General features: G+C 47.7%; 2 protein-coding genes and 2 long non-coding RNA genes across 5 annotated transcripts in view; 3 read left to right on the forward strand and 1 right to left on the reverse strand.

Moving 5' to 3' along the window:
* Positions 1–599: 599 nt before the first annotated feature.
* Positions 600–9,607, forward strand: LOC309358668 (calmodulin-1). The gene is made up of 6 exons (XM_081892053.1): positions 600–849; positions 3,499–3,529; positions 4,168–4,311; positions 5,160–5,266; positions 6,830–6,965; positions 8,952–9,607. Exons 1-6 carry the CDS (start codon positions 847–849, stop codon positions 8,978–8,980), a joined length of 450 nt encoding a protein of 149 aa, XP_081748179.1. The 5' UTR covers positions 600–846; the 3' UTR covers positions 8,981–9,607.
* LOC309358832 lies at positions 1,177–3,410 on the forward strand. The gene is made up of 2 exons (XR_014163652.1): positions 1,177–1,704; positions 1,818–3,410. It is a non-coding gene; the product is annotated as an uncharacterized lncRNA (long non-coding RNA).
* Positions 7,582–8,852, forward strand: LOC309358838. The gene is made up of 2 exons (XR_014163657.1): positions 7,582–7,965; positions 8,035–8,852. It is a non-coding gene; the product is annotated as an uncharacterized lncRNA (long non-coding RNA).
* A 776-nt stretch (positions 9,608–10,383) lies between the features above and the next one.
* RPS6KA4 (ribosomal protein S6 kinase A4) overlaps positions 10,384–14,860 on the reverse strand; it is a 45,260-nt gene continuing 40,783 nt past the window's right edge. For both annotated transcript variants that reach the window (XM_081891448.1, XM_081891449.1), the window contains exon 17: positions 10,384–14,541. In XM_081891448.1, coding sequence (XP_081747574.1) covers positions 14,329–14,541 — 213 coding nt within the window. In that variant the 3' untranslated portion in view covers positions 10,384–14,328. The remainder of the gene's footprint in view (positions 14,542–14,860) is intronic.

The following is a 14,860-nucleotide window of genomic DNA, read 5'->3' on the forward strand; positions in this document are numbered from 1 at the left end:
CTGCCACAGTGTCCTTTCTCTTGTCAGATCAAGATGAGCAGGTGGCAGCAAAGGTTGCAAGGCTTTTAGATGGGGCAATTAGAATAAGATCCAGTAGTTGACTATTGATTCAAAACCATAAAATGTATTTTATATAATCGACTTTTTATTTCTTTTCTTTGTATATCGCGTTGTTTTATTGCTATGGCCGATGGCTGACGCAAATAAAGATTGGTTCATTCATTCAAATGCTCCCAGCAGTCCTAAACAGGAAAAGAAATAGGAATTATCACACCCAGCCATCCCTTTTAAGTAACGCTCCCCTTTACTTGTGTGCCCCCCCCCGATTTCCACCTCCCCTTTAATCACCCTCTAAAAAATACCGCCGACAGCATCCCTTTCCCCTCCCCAACTTCCTCTTCCCCGTAACCCACTTATTTACATTCCCGCCCCCTCCTCCTTCCCGGCTCACAACACGCCCTATTTCCTCGCGGCTTTCCCTTTAAGCTGCCTCCCCTGACGCAATGCAGGTGAGGCTAGGCCAATGGGACGTCGGGCGGCGGAGCACGTGACTGCGGAGGGGGCGGGCCCGGGGGTTATTTAAAGGGCCGCCTTTCCTACTGCTGCGGCCGCGGTTGCCGGGGGCTCGCCGGAGGGAGGGGAACGCGCGTGCGCGCGGGGCCCGGGAAGTAACGTTCGGAGCTTGCCGTTAGAGAAGCAGAAGAGGAAGAAGAGGAGGAGGAAGAGGGCGAGCGAGAGCGCTTGCGCGAGCGGGGCAACGGCGACGACTCAGCCCCGGGTGGAGGGAGACGGACGCCAGGCAGGAGCCGAGAGGTCGCAGCGCCGCTTCCCCTCCCCCACGTTACCATGGTGAGCGAGGGAGGGAGGGGGGCTTAAATGAGGAGGGGGCGAAGCGTGAGGTCATGTGAGGAGGGGGGGTCTCGACTTGCCCCCCCCCCGCAGTGTGGCGTCTTAAGGAGGGAAGGGGTCAGGCCCTCAATGGAGGGCTATATGGGGAGGGGACCCTCTCCAAAATGAAGATCTGTGTGTTGGGGAGGGGTCGTCCACCATGGAGGTCTTAGGATGGTCAAGTTCAAGATAAATAAGGTTTTTTAGGATTCACATCCCCTCCCCCAAATAGGATGTGCATGGAGTTGGGTTAATAAAAGATGGGGGGTGCTTCGATATTGCGGAAGATGGGGGCCTTTGTGGCTTTTATCATATTACTGGGTCACAGGGAGGGGGGCTGGGACATCCCACCAATGATGGCATATTATAGGGTGGAAGCTAATGAAGGTGAAGAAGTGGGAGGGGCTCAAAGTGTCTTTCCCCCTCCCACCCCTCATTTTTTATTTTTACCCATGTTGGGGGTTTGAGGAGCTGGAAGTGGATGGGTTAATAGGAGACGGGTGTAGAGGAAGAAAAACCTGTACATGGCCAGCTTCCCCCCTCCCTTTGCAAAGGATGTGGGGGTGATGAAGTCTAAGGGGAATCTTTTAACTTCTCCCCAAAAGCGGGACGAGCCAAGAAAGGAATCGCCTCAAAAACAGCTGCACCTGTGGAACACCCTCCCCTTAAAAATGAAGGTGGAAGTCTTCTTGGAATGGGCTGGGGTGGAAGAGTCCCAAAAGGCCTCATAAAAGTATGCAGCACTGGCAGAGAGAGATTTATAAAGGTTGGGATGCTGAGAAGAGGATCCCTTAAATAAAGGGGGATTTGATAAAAGTGTGGATAATGGGATAGTTGGGGGGGTTCCTCATATTTCCCCAAAAGTGGGGTGCTCAACTAAGAGGCACTTGATAAAAGATGGAGCATTGGCAAGAAAACTCCTGAAGAAGGAGGGTGATGTGACGAGATAATACGATAAAGGGGTTTGCGTGTCTTGAAATGGGAAGAACATAATAATTTGCAAAATTGAGAGCAGGTGGATAGGAAAGGGGGTGCCTTTAAAAGGAGATTCTGTTGTGTGACTAGAAAACCTCATTTTGAGGGCGCTTGAACTGCTGAGAAACAGAAATGATAGTGGACACCTGATGGGGGAGAAAAGAGGCTTGGGTATGCAAGGGGGTGGAGGACACACCCTTCAAGGACTGTGCATGCTTGAGAGAATGACTGTGCTTAAGGCATCTCAAGTTTAAAAATGAGATAATGACAATATATAGACAAGGGTATATTTCAAAGAGAGGATGCATAGGAACGTTGGACTTGGTTGTGAGGAGTGGATAGTAAATCAAAGTTTTAAAAATGCAAAATAATGTGCTTTGTAGAGATCCAGATCATTGGTCCATCTTGCTCAGTGACTCTCTGGGTTTTCTGGCAGAAGTGCTCCCCAGTCCAGCCTGGAGATGCTGGAGCTCCAACCAGGGACCTTTTGCATGCAAAGGAGGTGCTCTTCCACTTAGCTACAGCCCTTACCTAAGGCCCTGCACAGATTGAGAATGGGAATATAAAGGGAGCAGGGGTGAATCCCAAGACAGATGATGGGGTTGGGAGATGCAGAATGAGCAGACAGGAGGGAGGATCTGTGTTCATTCTCCCTCTGCCTCATGTGGTTTCCATTAAAGAAAGAATTAGTGGAAAGATACTGGAGAAACTGGAAAGAGGAGCTTCCCTGAGAGAGGATAAAAACTCCCCTTATGATTATAAAAGGAGAACATTGAAGGGGTTGGTGTGATGTTGGTCACCCACCTTCTGATGAAGAGGGGAGGGGTACATGTTCCCAGGCTCTGTTGTGTCCTCCGGGTGTGAAAACGTAGATTGTAGCCTTCTAAGGGCAGAGATCTCCCTCTCTCCTGTTTTTGTGCTTATACTGCTTTGTAAACCACCATAAATGTTGGTTATAAATAGAAAAATGCTAACAATCTAAAATGGGTTATTGACACAGGAACTTGGAGCATGTGATAAGGCTACATAAGGAAGGGTTAGGAGAACTTGAAGTAGGTGAGGTGGGAACCATAGGGGGCAGGAGCCCATCCAAGTTTGGAAGCGGGCAGTACAGGGTGCGTGGAGAAGAGAGTCAGAGAGGAGCTGGTGGCCTCATGTTGCCCTTCCTGAAGGCTGAAGTTGATGGACTGTACCTTGGGAAGAGCACTTGCTTTGCATGCAGAAGGTCCCAGCTTCAATCTCCAGGAAGGGCCAGGAGAGACCCCAAGCTGAAATCCTGATGAACTGATGACAATCAGTGTTGACAGTCCTGAGCTTGATGGACAAATGGTCCAAGTAAGCGTAAGGCAGGCCTGTGGGTGTGTTCTGTTCTTAGTCCATATCACTCCCTCTACTTGGGTTGAGTGCAGATGTGAGTCTTTGGGAGAGAGTGGAGGCAACAACTGCATTGAGTTCAGAAGTCAATGAGTGTGTGTGGGTGAGTGTGTGTGTGTGTGTGTGTGTGTGAGAGAGAGAGAGAGAGAGAGAGAAATAAATAAATAAATAAATAAATGGGGTGTGGCTGTCATGGACCAGGAAGGTGAGACCTGCAAAACCTACTAACTTTCTCTCTTCTCCCTCACCATTCTCCTGCAGGCTGATCAGCTGACAGAGGAGCAAATAGCAGGTGAGAAATTATCTTGCTCCTGGGGACAGGAACATTGTCTAAAGGGTTGATGGTACCAGTTGTGTGGCATAAATGCCAAGAGAGCCAGCAATTGGTGCTGGACTTGGTCCTCCATCCAAACTCTTGCTTGGCCCTGAACGTCCTAGCTAAACTCACTGCCTCACAATCTCCCAGCCTTTGCTCCTTTCCTGTGTAATGTCCTTCCTCAAAAGTACTTCTCTGACTACTGCTTGACCGCTACCCTACTGATTTAAACCCTTAAAGCCAGCTGAGTGTACCTTGGAGGGAGGGGAAGTGCACGCTGATGTAGCTGTGTCCTGAAAAAATGCTATTAAAACAGTACTGGGTGTTTGGGCCCAGGATCTTTTAAGGGCTGATGCATTAGGGCGGTTCTGTCCCCCAGCAAGACTTGGATAACCTGCATGGGAGAATACTTGCATTCTTCCCCCATACACAGCCTGGGTACTCCTTCCCCTCTCCATACCTGCCACGGTGATAACTGGGTTTAGGAGGAGGTTACAAATGTATTCAGCTAGCCCCTTTCCTTTCTGGTTTCCTTTCTGAGTTTGGGGGCTGGGACTTGGGTTGGAGGGGTGAATATCTGGCCCTGAGCTATCTCTCTTCCCTGCCTCTTTCAGAGTTCAAAGAGGCCTTCTCCCTCTTTGACAAGGATGGCGATGGCACCATCACCACCAAGGAGCTTGGCACCGTCATGCGCTCCCTGGGGCAGAACCCCACCGAGGCGGAATTGCAAGACATGATCAATGAGGTGGATGCTGACGGTGAGCTGGGCACTCGAGACTCTGGGGACGAGTGGGAAATGGGGTAGTGCTGGAACAGGTATTGGATTGGAACAGTGCTGGAACTGGAGGATTGGCCCTCCAGTTAGAATTCTCTTGTTTCTTTGGTCCACTTACGTGGTGCAGGTGGGAAATTGACACATTTATTTTAGTCTTTGTAACTTGCCCTAGTGAAAAGTCTCAGGTTTGGGTAACAGCAGTTGCATCCTAGAAGATGCATAAGCCCCAATCCTCATTGGTCAGGGCCAGAGTAGAAGATGGAGGATGCTGGGTCCACAGCAGCCTTTTGGGTGAAAGCGACAGCAAGCTGTCCTTGGTGTGCTGTTGAAACCTGGGCAGGAAGGTGAGGAGTTGCCTTCTTGAACTCACAGGCTGATCCTAGTGGCTTGGCTGCAGGGGTTTGCCACCCTCTGGACTGATTATTCACCCACCACCCAACTGGGCTCCTGCCCAAGTTGTTTGTGGGTGAACTCCCTTAGTTGCCTTCCCAGCTGGAGGATAATCCAAGTTCCATCATGGAATGTTGTGGCTCCTTCCGAAAGAGAGCAGGGCCTATCTGGCACTTACATGGCCCTTTCCCCTTATTCCCCTCAGTTACTTGAACACACACCTGAAACTGGGTTTCTCCACCTACTCTGGTGTCTGGCAAAGCCATTGTTGCCCCGTCCAGGGGGAAGAGGAAAGCGTTTCGAGTAGCCATTGTTCCCTTGAAAAGTATTGACCCTGCTAGGCGGGAGGGCAGACCAGCGGACAAGACTTCCATGTTGCTACACAGGTGATCTCAGCAGCAGTTTTTTAGGCACAGCACTAAAGAGCTGACCCTTCTCCAGGGAATGGCACCATCGATTTCCCAGAATTCCTTACTATGATGGCTCGGAAGATGAAGGACACAGACAGCGAGGAAGAGATTCGTGAGGCCTTCCGAGTCTTTGACAAGGTAGGGGGGCTAATTTTGTGATGAAAAGACGTTTGCTAGGATTCTATACAACTTGTTCACTAGTGGAACTAGTGGCATTCTGCACATGCTCAGCATCCCTTTTCTCCAGTGGATGGCCTACAGCAGGAGAGATGTTTATCCCAGGTGTGGCCCTCCAGATGTTGCTGAACTACAACTCCCATCATTGGTATTGCTCCTTGGGCTGGTGGGAGTTGTAGTTCAGCAACATCAGCCAAAGGTTCTGCTGTATCCCAGCAGATGAGACTCTAATTCCAAGGCCTCAGGATGAGCTCGGAAAGAGATTTCAAGGAGCCCAAGGGTAGGAATTTTTGAGCTGAACCTGAATGCCAAAAGTTTGTTAGGTCACATCAGTCCTATAGCTAGAACACTAAAACTAACACCAGCTTTGTTGCTGGCTAGCTGCTGTTCTTCCTGGTTGGGATCAACACTTTCACAGAGGTTTTCCAGTCTCTCTGCCCTTTTAGCTCTGCCGCCTTGTTTTTCTTTGAAGCAAAATTATTCCAATAATTGGGAAAAGGTTGTACAATAGAAACTGCTGCTTTTTAGCCAGAGATTGAAAATTGCTGAACGCTTTTCCTAGGAACTACTGGCGGCAAGTCCCGTAGTGGTAAAAGCATTTCCCCTTGGTGTCGGCCATTATGATCCTCCCTCTTCTACTACAGAGGATGGTTCTACTACTAGAGATGCAGTTGGTTCACATGGGAGAATAGTGAAGCCAGCAGGCCTGGCTGATGCTCCGTGTGAACTGGGGATGGAGTATTAAGTGCTTCCTAGACTCCTTTGTGAAGTGCAGCTTTTTGGTGAGTGCAGTAACGTTCCTCACACGTTCAGTCTCATTGAGTCGCTTTGGGTTTTATTCTGGGCACCAAATAAGCCCTGGGGCAAGAACTCCACTTCCATCTGAATCCAGGCCACTTGGCCAACTGGCTAGGACATGAGGAATCTGTTCCCCAGGTTATCACACATGTCCCCCCTCCCTTCTTTGCAATTTGAGAGAAAATTGTCTGGAGAAAATGTCAAAACAAAACAAATAGGCAAATAAAATAAAAAAAAATCCTTCCAGGAGCACCTTAGAGGCCAACTAAGTTTGTTATTGGTATGAGCTTTCATGTGCACTGTAAATTTGTAGAGAGGAATGGAGAAAGGGTCTCTTCAAGGAGGAAAACATCTTTACAGAGGAATAAAAGTGGAAGGAGAGAGAAAATAACTGGGTTAGAAGTTGTGTAGCTTGTTTGGAAGTATTGTTCCATGGTCCACAGCGGAAAGGATCAGTGTGAAGTGTGGGGGTTAAGAACATAGGAAGAGCCTTTCTGTTGGATCAGGTCAAAGGTCCACCTGTTCCAGCACCCTGTTCTTACAGTGGCCAGCAAGAAGGACCACCGCACAGCCATAAATAGTCACATGCATCTGTGCTTCTTCTTGATGTTTCAAAGTGCATTCATTTGCTTTATGGGGAGGATGGACAAGCCAGCTGTGGATGGAGTAATAGGTAATGGGTGTCGACGTCCTCTGCCTCTCTCCCTTTCCTGGTTCCACACACAGGATGGCAACGGCTACATCAGTGCTGCGGAGCTGCGTCATGTCATGACCAACTTAGGCGAAAAGCTGACGGATGAAGAAGTTGACGAAATGATCCGGGAAGCTGACATAGATGGGGATGGACAAGTCAATTATGAAGGTGAGGAGGGGAGTTGGTTGCGGTGGCACGAGTGGCACCACAGAGCCGCCATCCTCTTGGGCAAGTCGTCTTTGTTTCAATGGGTCTTGCTCAGGAATTATGGCCCACATAATTTTCAGAGATTTGTTTAGAAAGATGGATGCCAAAAACTTGTGTAGATCTTTAATAAAGCCCCAAGAACCTCAATTTTTTCCTAAAGTGATGGTTTTGACCTAAAAGCCTTACATGGCTCAGGATCTCAATACCTTAAGGACTGCCTCTCCCCATGAAAACCAACCTGGACCCTGCACTTGTCATCTGGGGCCCTTTTCTATATCTCCCTCCCCGAGACCTTCAGAAAGTGACAACACAAGAACGGGCCTTTTCTGTGGTGGCTCCCCGCCGGTGGAATGCTCTCCCCAGAGAGGCTTGCCTGGCGCCGTCATTACATATCTTTAGGTGCCAGGTGAAAACATTCCTCTTTACCCAGGCCATCGTCCATTAAATAATCTATGACCTGTTAAATGTGGGAGGATTGTTACTGTGGTTATTTTATTATTAAGCTGTAATATTATGTTATGTTATGATGTTATGTTATGTTTTGTTATGTTATGTTATGTTTTGTTTTGTTTTATGTTATGTTCTGCCCCAGGGTCTCTGGATAAAGGGCAGTATATAAATAGAAATAATAATAATGGATAATAATAATGATGATGATGAAAGGGCAGACTCTGGCCCTGGGACAAATAGTGCCCTGGGTGAGAAGAGCCTTCTTTGTGCCCCTCCCCCATGGTCAGTTTTGCAGGGCTGCTCACAGGGCTTATGGGACTTAGGCAGGTGTGGTTTGCCCGTGCTACAAAGACTGATGCATGTGTGTATGAAGTCGGGGGCCATAGGAAACAATTGTTGCATCCCATGACTACATGGGAGAATCCTTGCCCGCAACACCTCCTTGCCCTGGGATCCAATTGCCCGAGAGATGTGCTTCAGTTTGTGGGGATAATGGAATAGGGTTTGGCTTGTGCTTCTCCAGAGAACCTCCTCCAAATTCCAAACCCCTTCTGGTGGAGCTTCTTTCTGCTTCCCGGAGCTACATCTCTTCTGGTTGTGGTTTGCTGCTGGCCTCCTCTCCGCTGCTCTCGCAGGAATGCCTTGTGGAGGTTTAGGCCTCTATTCTTCATCACGTTCAGCACACACAATGGCTGGGGCTGCAAGTTCCCCTCCCTGAGCTCCATCACTCACTCCGCAGCTGCCAGAAGTAGGCCATTTGTTGGAATGAGGTAACCAGGCCGGCAAAATCCCCCAGGCCCAGAGTAAGGGTAGATTGGTCTCTTATCTCATTATTGAGTATTTCATTCTGAATATGAGGGTTGGATTCACGATGAGTGCAGTAGCCCAAAAGGAATCTTCAAACGGGAGATCTGTACTTTTCTTGACCCTGCTCATGTATCAGCTGAAGAGTGACTTGAGCAGCTGGAATTTTGCAGGAGTCCATGGGGATACTTATACATCCTTTACAAGCTACCAGAAGAGGCACTTAACGCCCACTGTGTGGATCTACACAGAGTTCTCACTGATGGCAACCACTCCAACATCAGTGGTGCAGATATTTGTGCTAAGCTGGGTCATCTTTGTCAAATTCTATCTCCTAGTAGAGATGCCTTGCAAGTTCATCCATGGTACCCAAATGACTGATGTCTTCCCAAACATCTGAGTAGCACTATGAAGTCTCCTGACACTACTTGCTTTCTTTCCGTGCCAAAGTTGTTAAGCTTTTTGGGCAAAATCACAAAAAGCCGTTTTTGAGCACTGCACTCCCATGGACTGCCATACGTCTGGATATGTCTTGGAAAATCCAGACCTATGGCAACCCTAGGTAAGCACTTAAAAAATAAATCCATTATTTTTATCTTTTAAAATTCATTGGTAGGAGGATACGTTTGGAAAGGTGCCTGCCTCTTGGCTGTCCTGACTTACTTCCCTTTCCTGTCTCCTTTGCTCCTGTAGAGTTTGTACAGATGATGACTGCCAAATAAGAGAAGCAGCGGCCACCCCTTTCCCTTTCCCTGTGCAGAATGGAAGGACTTGTCTGCTTACCATAGAAATCTTCTCCAGCTCCTCCTGTCTGTCTGGCACTCAACGCCTCCATTGATGCTTTAGCGGTTTGTGGCCATTCTCTGCTGTCTCTTCCCCCTCCCTCTTGGTTTACATGCTTGTGCCCGCGGTGGGTACAGCTGGGATGGCAGGAAGCCAACGGAGAGCCCTGGCCAGGAGAAGCGACACAAGGCCCAACTCCTAGCATTGTGGGTGGCCCAGTGGTGGAGAGGGGCTGCTGTAGTGAAGGCGCCCCTCCACCCTTGGCTCCACCGCTGCCTTGTGCCTGCGCTCCCTCCCTCTCCAAAGGCCACACCCCAGTTAGCGTGTAACCCTTGCATCCATGGACTGTTTTGTTCAGCTGAGTGCCTCCTTCCGCCATCTGCAGTTGTCTTCCTGGGAATATCTGCATATCTTGGGTATATTGTAACTGTTAAACCTCTTAATAATTGCCGTGCCCTACCCCCTCTTCCCTTACCTTCCAGTGGCTTCAGGGAATGATTCTGTTCCATTCCAGTTGGTGTATGGTTTCTTTTTCTTCTTTTGAATAAAGTCTGTGTGTTTCAAAAGGGGTGGGCCCAGTGTGCTTTGTCTAAAGACAGTTTGCTCCTTCAAGGCAACAGGCTGCTTCATCTGTTCCTCTCACTGGCTTGGAAACAGATCTCTGTAGAGTTCCCCTTCCCATGCAAAGAGCGCCACAGATCCCTTTTCATTCTTGTCTTCCCAGAAACTAGAGAATAGCATTTTCTCACAAGCTTCCCACCTTGTGTGAATCATCACGGGGGCTGTTTCTGGTTCTCTTGGATGGGGGTGGCTTAAAAATGGGGCAGACAGCCAATGGGGCATTTTAGCCTGTAGGGAGGTTTTATTTGTGCATTAGGGGTGCTTTTGATGACCTCAGAGCAGCACCAGATTGGTGGAAGTCAGAAGCTACAGCACACTAGGTGTCCAACATGGGAAAGAGTCCAAAAAGTGGGCAAGGCAAGAGAAGGAAATTCTACGCTGGCATCCAGAACTGCAAGTGTGGCCACAGGGGCAGACGATGGGGGCTGCAGTTGGATTTCTGGGGCCTAATGAAAGCACAAAAAAGGGATCATCTTGAGTTCTGCATGTTAACCTTGACACATACCCTGTTCCAGGCCTCTTGCACCAAGCTGTGCACATCCAACCAGAGGTTGGGTCTGCTCATCTGGATTTACTGCAGGAATGCACCACACAATTTCGATTCCGGTTTTGGCTAAGTGGGCGATTGGGCCTTGCTGTTGCATTTGATGACAACCTCTGTTGCAATTGGAGAGGGAGGCATAGGCTTCCCTGTGCCAAGGATAAGACAAAACACGTTGGCTTCAGAGGTGATTTTTATTTTCAAATAAAAAATACACAAGGTTTGGTTGCATGGATGAGATGCCCCTGATGGCTGGTTCTTGGCCTTTTGTGCTGCTTAGAGAAGGACTTAAGAATACATTCCCACTCAATCCTCCACCATCTCTTCAGCATAGAGTATGGGGGATATGGCAAGTAAGACATACCCGCACGCACACACACACATATAAACACAAACATACATGGATACCCAGTTCCCCAAGAAGGGGGGGAGCCCCCCTCCCCAAATGAAAAAAGCTGCCAAGTGCAAAAAAACATGAACGAGGGGGAGCAGCTGGCAAGACTCTTTTCGGTAAGCATCTCTGCTACAAATCTAAACTTTTTAAACGGCAGTTATTGTCGTGCTATTCCCAAAAGGGGAAATGTAGTTTTGGTACAGGTGCTGAGAATTCCTTGTTTGAGATCTTTGCAGTTTATTTAAATAGAGTTCCTTAGCTGAGAGTCCACTTAAAACAAGTTAGATGGTTCAAATAAGTAGCATAGACATATGCCCAGAGTTTCTCTGTTAAACACTGGCCCATTCACACTGGTGATGAAGCAAGAATGAGTTCTCCTGGGAAGAACAGATACGTGTTTCACATTCGCTCACTCCCAAAGGGAATGGAAGCAGAAGAGCTGTTTTGGGACCCTCTCCCCATCATACTGTGACCAAAACAAACATATTTTCTCTCCTCTAGTCCATTTTCCTTAAATCAGCAAGAAGCATTTAGGAGCTGCCGAGGAAATCCAATTCATCTCCGAAAGAAATTGCACTTTGTCATGCCCAGGAAGGGGGGAAAAGGTTTTTTGGGGGGGGGGGGGAATATTATCTGCGGTTTCACTTTCTTGCCCCTCCTATATCAGTTAAAAAGGGGTGGGTGGGTGGATACTTTGTGAAACACGGAAAAGAAAGCATTTGGTTAAATATTTTCCCTTAAGGTGAACACTTTATATTCTAACACCAAAGCTAGATTAGCTATAAATAGCGAGGTGAGAGCAGTTTTCTTCAGCTGTTGAGGATGTGAGGTGATTACTGAGGGAATTCAAGCTAGTTAAGAGGCTGACCTCACTGCATATCCTGGGTTGAATGGATACAGCTAGATAATCCATGGAATAGATTCCAAAATTTCTACTTTTTGGGGTTGGTGAGGGAGGAACCTATTATTTCCCTCTCTCTGGCTTCAAAGTTACCAGGTAGTTTACATCTCTAATTGTACTTCCCTTTAAAGTGACTAACAATGCACTCCTATCTATGTCTACTCAGAAGCAAGTGCTATTGTTTCAGTGAGACTTCCTTCTATGTAAATGTGTAAAGGATTGCTGTCTAAAACTAATTCTCCCTTTTCCTGTATTATTTCAGGGCATTCTGGCATCTTATTATTATTTTACTACAATAACATTTTCATTCCAGATTTGATAATTCTAGACAGACACATACATACACATGGCTTTCTATTCATACACTTGCTATATACTAGAATTTCTTAGATCTGGGTCTCAATAATCTTTGAGAGCCTGCTGGGTCAGGCCAAAGTTCTATCTGGTCCAGCATTCTGTTCTCACAGTGGCCAGGCCTATGGGGAACACACAAGCAGGAAATGAGGACAGCCTCTTCCGCTGTTTTCCCTCCCATTATTCAGAAGCATGGTGCCTTTGAGCCGGGAGGTAGCACACAGGCACTAGGACTAATAGCCATTGATAGCCTTGTCCCCCTTTAAAGCCATCCAAATTGGCGGCCACCAACTATGGCTGTGAGTTCCATAGTTAATTACACACCTTTTAAATAATTCCTCCCTTTTATCTCTTCTGAATCTCCTACTAGTCTTCATTGGCTGTCCTCAGGTTTCAGTCATTCCCCCTTAATCTGATGAACAGATGCTAGGTAATTAGAATCCCTCAGTGCTCTATAAACACGTACAATTATTTGCTTTTAAAAGCTTGGACTTTTGACAAAATTTGAACATAACCTTTCTGCAACAGTAGTGTAAGCAAAAAGGGGTTACAAAAAAACCCCCACAAATTAATCATAGAATTGTAGAGTCGGAAGGGGCGCCGCTCAGGGTCATCTCCAACCCACCTGCAATGCAGAAATCTCAACTAAAGCGTCAGTGACGTATGGACATCCAACCTCTGCTTAAAAACTTCAAATGTTGCAACATGACTTTCACATTCATTTATACAGTCACAGATGGGCTGGGTCTTAGTAGTAAAAAAATAAATCTGAATTTTGGAAATGGGATCTCTGTGCAAACTTCCAAGTTGTGATGAGCGAAATTCTAAATTTCTGTTTATTTTAATGATCCTATCCAAGCTAATGCAATCAGGACCCTGCTCTCAAATTAGAAGTGAGCAAAAGTCAACGCTTCCATTTTGTCTGTCTTAAAAAGTGGGAAATAACTGGTTCTAACTAAAATCTGATTCCAAGTGCAGTTACAAGGTGTTAACAGAATTGGATTTAACAATGTGATTTAACAAAGTTCCTTCCCCATCTTTCAACATTTTATCTTGTTCTACCTCTTAAGTGAACAAGGAGACGGGACAGATTTCTGAAGCTGAGAGAATGATTTTCTCCCTTCCCACTGCTAAATTCAAGTGTGTTATCACACAAACTCCACCCCTCAAGCCTGCCTGCAGCATTTTATTTTATAAAAAACATACAGATATTTCTCTCTTTCTAAAAATATACTCACTCTCTCTCTCCTCCTCAACATTCCCACCCTCTCATCCCATTTTTGTTTCCTGAAGTGTCTGAGCTTTAATATACAAAATCTCCCAGCACAGTAGATTCTGCTGTCATTGCAAGGCAAAAACCAAAACCCTTTTTGCCCCACATTATCAGAAATTTGGGGGAATCCCTCAGCAGACATTTCCTCCCACCCCCTACCCCGCTTTTCCGCAAAGGTTCCTATTTGGCTTGTTAACCCATTTGCATCCACGGTGTATCCTATATTAAATAAAGTGGTGAGTGATTCTGCCCCTTCCCCTCCCCCCCCGCCCTGCCCCGTCCCTGCAATACCCAGCCCTTGTTTCCTGCCTGGCCCTGCTCCTCTGGGTTGTATCCCCAAGTAGACCCATTGAAACAAATGATCCCAAGTTAGCATGCCCATTCATTTCAGTAGGTCTACTCTGTGCATTACTAATGTTAGAGACCACCCTCTGTCGTTTAACAATAGCTGGAGGTGCCGAAAAGTTTCCTTGGCACTCGGCTGTATGCCAGGATAAAAACCTGCCTGTTTTTTGTTGTTGTTTTGCAGCCTTTCCCAGGAGAAAGTGTCTACACACACCCTCCCGCAATACATGGTTTTGGACTCAAGGGAGGCAAATCCACGTCTTAATGAAAAGAGCTCAGCTGTTTTTGGCTGGGTTCCTCTTCAATTGTAACCCCTGACCTTAAATCACCTGACTCCAGTCCCTCAGGAAAAGGGACCAGCCCCTCTTGTGCTTTCAGGGGGAGGACTGGGGTGCAGAGGCACCACCTCCACATGGCCTCCGCTTGATCAGTGTAAAATAACTCTGCACCTACAACCCAACCTCTTCTGGCCCTGCCTTTGCAATGGGGTGGCAGGCCCTGAACCATCAGAAAGGGAACACGGATTTGGTATTTAAAAAGGTGCGGTGCCTTCTTACGGGGCTGCCCTATGGTCTCCTGGTTCTTCCTGCAGCAACTGAGCGCCCTGCAAGAATCACAAGGAGTCGTCCTCTGGGCAGGGGGTGGGGGCTGCAAATCTTTCCCCGCAGAGAGAGTTTTCCTCCGAAAGACGCGGGCCACTTTGAATGACAAAACAGACCCCATCATGAATGAAGGTGGGGGTGGAATCGGGGGGGTGGGGTGGGGTGGAGGGAGGGGGCTTCCTCCCTCAACAGCAACATAGACAATAAATACCCACTTCCCTCCTGACCAAGCGATGCACCTCCTCTCCCCAGGGTGCTATGAGGGAGGGTCGTGGCAAACTCTGGGAACCTTGGCTTTGTGGGGGCGAGAAGAAGTCGCGGAGGAGGAGGAAGAGGAAGAGGAGGAGCTGCTGCTGCTGCGGCGGGCTTCGGCGCCAGTGCTCGACATCTTCAGTTTGCGTCGCTTGGCAAGGGGGGCGTGCTCCACGCTCTTCAGGAAAAAGCCTTCGCGCTTGCCCTTGTTAAAGGCCTGGGAGAGGAGAAAGAGTTGAAGCTCGAGGGTTTGTCCTTTTGTCTTTTGTCTCGAAACCCTAGCCACCTTTTTTAGGTTTGTGGGCAAAATTTGGGTTTTTGAAGAAGTGCCAACCCATCTGGTCAATCTCTTCCACTCCCCCAGATCAGCCAACAACCCTCCTCCAGAAAGCTAGAAAGAAAGTGCTTTTCCAAGTGATCTGGGATCAGATCCAGTAGAATTAAAACTATGTCTTTGAAAGCACACAGATGAAAGAGGAAATAGGAAAGAGTGCTGTTTTCCCACTTTCCTCCTTCCACTCTGCATACTTTTCAAG

This window comes from Podarcis melisellensis, assembly GCF_964234715.1.
Source record: "Podarcis melisellensis genome assembly, chromosome: 16".
Lineage (NCBI taxonomy): Eukaryota > Metazoa > Chordata > Lepidosauria > Squamata > Lacertidae > Podarcis > Podarcis melisellensis.